Consider the following 6,120-nt stretch of genomic DNA (forward strand, 5'->3'; position numbering starts at 1 on the left):
ACAGGAACTGGACCGATCAGCTGTGAGCGAAGTGACCCATCTCTCGCACAATGAAGTCGCTCCCCGGTTTATCTTGCTCTAAATTAAAGGTAAGTACATAATACAGTAAATTGAAGACACGTTGTCTGGCTTTCAGGGATTATTTTATATTGTTTATATATTATTCATATTATAATTATACCCTACCTCATTTAGACGAGCAATTTGTTTAATTACTGTTAAGGTCATTATTATAATTATTATAAATGTAATCTGTAATATAAATCGGCTTCAGAATCAGCAGATACTATACATTACCATACATGTACAAGTTTTTTTTTTTTTTTTTTTTACATTTGTATTGGTATGACTCCCTCTTCTGTAAAAAATGAACTGCAGATATTGTTTCAGGGCTGTTTGTCACTATCGCTCTTCATGTGCATGTCCACCATAAACTCGGTATCAAAGTCTGAGCTGACAGAAAAGTGATGATCATCATCAGGGTACCAACAAAACCTGTGTGCGTTGGTTTTGTCAACTCAAAACTAATCCTCTAACCCTGACTTCAGTCAACTACCGTCATGGTACAGGCCCCGTGCCGACTGGTAGGGTAAGTGTTTCATGTAAAATAATATCTGCGCCCTTGGTAAATATTAGCAATCGTCATTGTTTATCCTTTTGACCATTTAAAAAAAATCACAAAACTATAACCTTTCCTTGAAGTAAAACAACTGGGGTCTTAATGTGAAATAAATGCTTTCTCTAGCTCATATTGGCCACAGATATTGGCACCCTATTATTGCAGTGTCCTTTTCCCAAGAACGCAGCCCTGAGTTTTCTCCTGTAATGCCTGAGGAGCTTGTCGCACACCTGATAAGAGATCAGAAACCATTCCTTCATGTCTCCAGATCCTTCACAACACCAGCTCCATGTTGGTGCTTCTCTTTAGTTCACTTCATTTTCTAGGGTTCAGGTCAGAGGACTGAGGGCTCACTTCATTTTGTGCTCAGAGACCCACTTCTGTGTTGATTTTGATGTTTGTTTTGGATTACTGTCCCAATAAAAGATCCAACTGTGGCCCATTATGAGAGATCTTACAGAGGCAGACAGGTTTAGACTTTTTGGATGAGCGAGAATTTTTCTTGAAGCCCTCCTGAACAACATGCGGTGACGTAGGGACTGTTTAATTTGTTTTGAGGCTTTTTGACCCCTAGATTCATCCAATCTCTACTATTCTCCAGCTGTGGTGTTTGGCCACTCAAACTCTCCTCCTCAGTAGAAACATGTCCTCTTCCAGGAAGATTTGTAACATCTTTAATCTATTGGAAACTCTTTAATTAGTAGTTTTTCAATGCTTTAGCTTTTGTCTTACAGCAACTATTTTGAGAAGCTCAATAATCTTGTTCTGCACATCAGAACTTTTTTGCTTGGTTTTACTCCTTGTGATGGATGATTATGATCTGGCCTTTGCTTTCTTTATATTTACAATAGAACAGGAACAAGAATTCATAGCTGGACAATTAAATTTCATCTCCCTGGTATGCTAAAACACTGTTAATACAAATGGCAATATATTTCAGAGATATTTTACTGATAAACTTTTTTCACGATAGGTTAGGATTTCCTGAGATCAAAAGGATAACCAGCGCAGCCACATTAGCTCAGATTTACCGAGGGTGTCATTGGAGGGCACTGTATCTGCAGCAAATAACGACAAAATCATTTGGTCATTTTCACTTTATTTTGAAAAAAAAAAATCTAAAACAAAAATAGTCACAAGCAAATCCAGTTCACATGTAAACAGTTCTCACATACATACAACATTTTGGAAGAAACGAGAACTCTTGCACGAGCTTCCTCGGGAATCATCTTTAGTGTTTTGATGCCTCTGTGTTTGTGCCTTTAAGAGCGAGACGAAATCAGTGTATTCCAGAGTTGCAACAAAAAAATCAAGTATTTTGCATCACTTAGTGCTTAGTCAATATTAACTAGTACTACATAAATTCACTACCTAACAATATCTTAAGGACCTAATTATACAAACAACAAAACCGCTTCACCCGGTATGACTATCGACATGGCTCTTCAATGGGAGAGTGAGCTTACACAATTTCCCAGTTTCCTGACACCAGGTGCACTTCAGAACACTCGCTAGTGCCTCTGTAGTCATGCACACTAGATGATACGTTGCTGTTGCCATAGAGATGATGGAAGGAACTCAAATGAGTCTGTTTCGTGGCAGTTTTTAATTCCAGTGTATAAGGTTTTTACCCCACAATTTTGGTTAAACTTCCAACTTCCGCTTACTTACAGAAGGTGATTCAATAGCTGTAATTGCAGTGGAAGCTGTTGTGCTTAAGACTGTTCACGAGGTAAAGCTGTAGAACCTGAGGACAGATGGGTTTGTGGGGCAGTAGGGTTTGGTTTGGTTTTTTTTCTGGTTTATATGCATGTATAGTACGGAGGTTTCTCCTTGGTCCTGTAGTGGAGAATCGGATGACACTGTATAGCTGGTGCATGTCCAGCTTTGTTTTTTTTTCCCTATCTTTTGAGAGGCGTTACTACACGTTGCCCTTTTACAGCGATTTAAAAACAAATTCTCTGTTAAATGACTATTTGGGTGTGGGAAATCATTATGAAAGGGCAAATACTACACGGCGATCAGTGAGACTGCGGGGACTCCACCTTCAGGCCCACTAGTGAGGGCGGCAGCTGTCCGGCAGAGGAGGAAGAGGAACTTAGAGAGTTCCTCAGTGCCCCCTGGTGGAGCGAGGACGCCACCGCGGGTCTGATGAGCGGAGGGGGAGGGTGGTTGTGGGGCGTCCGGTTTTGTAGAGGTCGCGTCTGAAGCGGGGAGGCTGGCGCAGCAGGCTGGGGGGTGCTGAGGGGGGTGCAGGCCGCAGTAAGGGTGGAGGTTGAGTGAGGGGTGGGGAGGACTGGGCAGAGTTGGGGTTCCCAGCCGCACTAGCATCAGAAGTGGGCAGTGGACTGTCAGAGTGAGGCGGAGAGACACCGTCCATCTTCACCTGCAACCGCAAAGAAAGACAGGAAAGAGAAGGTGAATTCCTCCGTTGTTAACCGTTCTACATCTCCAAGATAAATAAGCCCTGCCTGCTGGAACACGTTCTGTTCAAAAGCCTGTCTTTTTCCTCATTCTCTCTCACCTCATCATCTTCCGCTCCCGAAGACCCGTTCAGCTCCATGCTCACGGTCCTCCCGCTTCCCCCTTGCGCCACTTCCTGCTCTGCCTGCCATTCACGTAGCACCTCCTCGAGATTGAAGCGTCTCCGGTAGCTGACGAAGAACGAGCCGACCTGCGCCACCGTCTTGTTGCCAATCACGTCCGCTATGGCTGCGAAGTCTTTACCGTATCGCCTGACGGCTGGAGAGGATGCGGAGGGAAAAAATAGGTAGCTGATAAAACCGAAATGCTTGAAATTCAACGAAAATAATCAACCGGAATGATTTTTTTGTAAGAATTCAGGAATTATCTTTGTATTGCTGTGAATGCACACGCATTTAGTAAAAATCAGCATGAAACGGGAAACTGTGCAAAGATCAATAACTGATCATAAAAACTGTAATATCCCATAAACAATAAGAATTCTACATAAATGTAATCACTGCGAGGTTAGAACAATCCCCCTTTGTCAAAAAGAGACAATATTGGTAACGATGTACTTACAAATTCAGCCTGAAACCAAATTTTTTATTACAGCTATTAGTTGTAACATACATTTTACCATGTTAACTCATTTGTTAGCTGGATAATTCAACTTAACAAAGAACACCTGAAGTTAAAGTTCTATGCTATTCTCACCGAAAACTAAAACCATTAGTTTTAAAACGCTACATGTATATTCAGGGATCATAGGAATTAAAGATAATAATAATCCAGCTTACCTTGAACAGCCAGGAGTTGCTCCTCCGTTGTCCAGCGAGAGTTGATTTTTTGGGTGGGCTGACGGAAATGCAGCACAGAGAGAAAAATTATGTAGCATAACGTTGGCGTTATGCCCAGAATCTACTTACAGGCAAACTTGTACTTCAAAAATATTTAGCAATTAGGCCTTATCTGTATCCCAGAAACTAATCCTGTACATTCAAACTGTCAAAACACTAAATGGATTTAATAATGTCTTGTTTTTTAACTTTTACTTAAGCCAGTTTCTTAATGTAGTGTTAATGATAAATGTTTGTAATTTGTATGTCAGAGCAATGCAGGTAGAAACGTACCTCTGACGGTCTTAAGCCGTCAATGCCATCACTCAAGTTGTGCTTGAGAACACTGTTGGTTTGCTTGATGCTTTGGACCTAAAAGCAAAAAGGCAAAAATGTTTGAAGCGGTAATTGTTGCGGAGTCCTGTTTCCATTCAAGAGTTTGGGGGTCAGAGTTTGGGGCTCAAAATACATAAAAACGTTAATACTGTGAAATGTTATTAGCATATAAATGAACGGTTTTCTATTTTAATATGCTCTAAAATGTGTTTCTGTAATGTCAACGCTTTCCTTGTTCAATTTTTCCTTGTGTAGCACACAATCTCCACACACACTTGCGAGTCACACCACCATCCACCCATTGTGATTTCCTTACCTGTCTCTTCAGTGACACTAACTGAGTGTCCAGATGTCTGAGACTAACAGCTCCTGAATCAGTGGATGCTGAGAGAGCAACAATGTCCTCCTGTTCTAGGTGCATGCCTTTAGGAGGCCTGCGGCGAGCTCGAAGAGGGTGGTGGCGGTACTGCGCACCCTGGTTCTCTTTCCGAGTCAGTCCAGACTTGCTTGAACCTTTATCACTTCCTCCTCCGTTTCCAGAGCTCTGCTTTGTCGCCTGAAAAGCAGCACAAATGCGGTGTAAACGCAGTCATGCTCACGTGGTATTTTTTTAAGATTAAGATTCATGCATATTTTGAATTTAAAACAGGTGTTTGTGTGACCGGTCAATTACTAATTGTTGCCTTCACTGCTGATTGTTTTTCATATTCCATTTAGGCCTGGTTTCGTGGACAGGGCTTAGCCTACGGATATGGCCAGGATCAGGCCATAGTTCAATTAGTGCATTTAAGTCATAACATGCCTTAGAAAAAAAAATCATTACTGTATCTTAAAACAAAACAAAGGCACTTTGTGGATCAGTCAGCACAAGTTTGTTTCAGCCGAAACAGCTCGGATTTACATTTTACTCTAAGACTATCCCTAAACCTTGTCTCTGAAACCAGGGGTTAGTATCTCAAATATTTAAGAGTTAAAAGCTGTGTGTAATAACTATTATCAAAGAACAAACTAAATACTGTGTTGAATAGCTTGATACGGAGTTTAGTTATTTGTTTGCACCTCTTTCTTGGCATTGATCTCAAAGTCACTGTCACTGCCTGGATCGCCTTCCTCAATCTCATCGTTACTGGCAGAAACAAAAATACACACTTTGTAACGATTCTTTGTCTTTTCTCTCCATCTTTTTCTCTCTTTTGCTCTCCTTTTACCTCTCATCCTTTTCTCTCTTGCTGAGGAGCTTGCGTGCTTGGCGGTCCATGACGCTTGTCCGGGTTCTGGTTTTCTTCCAAGAGTAGTAGTATTTCACCAGGCTCGAGATCAGCTTGTCTGGAAGCTGAGAAATAAAAAATAACAGATGGTTATGACTAAGCATGTACAGTGAGAAAGAACAAGACGTCCCGTATCAAATTTGTGACTTTGAGCATTTGAACTTCTTTGCACAAAAGGTCAGATGTTCTTGCCTCCACCGAAGCACATGACGCTTTGAAACATTATCAAATTATTTCCATGTTGTAATGGATAAAACCAAGACGAGACATGTTGACAGAGACTTCACTGTGCCTCTCTACATATATGTGTGATTCTACACTGGGCCGTATCTCAAGACGACTGCTCTTCTGGAGTTGCAGGCAGATGTGAGAGCACCAGATGACTCTTATATAACCCATCTTGCCTCCATCCCACCCGCTCACCATCTGTTGGATGCGATGGAAGCTCTTGCCATGAAAGCTGAAAGCCTGTTCGAATAGAACTTTGTCTTCCACTGTCCACTCATCGGGAAAAGGAGTGAAGTTGGCCAGGTCAGCCAGTGACTTCTCCACATCATGCTTGTGCCACAGAAGCATGCCAAGAGCCTGTTGATAG

General features: G+C 41.7%; 1 protein-coding gene across 1 annotated transcript in view; it reads right to left on the reverse strand.

Annotated features, from left to right (window-relative positions):
• Positions 1-1,709: 1,709 nt before the first annotated feature.
• The window catches only part of rcor2 (REST corepressor 2), an 8,744-nt gene continuing 4,333 nt past the window's right edge, over positions 1,710-6,120 (reverse strand). The window contains 9 exon segments of the mRNA XM_043243295.1: positions 1,710-2,831; positions 2,834-3,005; positions 3,144-3,361; positions 3,883-3,940; positions 4,216-4,293; positions 4,574-4,813; positions 5,317-5,383; positions 5,466-5,590; positions 5,949-6,110. Coding sequence (XP_043099230.1) covers positions 2,641-2,831; positions 2,834-3,005; positions 3,144-3,361; positions 3,883-3,940; positions 4,216-4,293; positions 4,574-4,813; positions 5,317-5,383; positions 5,466-5,590; positions 5,949-6,110 — 1,311 coding nt within the window. The 3' untranslated portion in view covers positions 1,710-2,640.

This window comes from Puntigrus tetrazona, chromosome 7, assembly GCF_018831695.1.
Source record: "Puntigrus tetrazona isolate hp1 chromosome 7, ASM1883169v1, whole genome shotgun sequence".
In the NCBI taxonomy this organism is placed as follows: domain Eukaryota; kingdom Metazoa; phylum Chordata; class Actinopteri; order Cypriniformes; family Cyprinidae; genus Puntigrus; species Puntigrus tetrazona.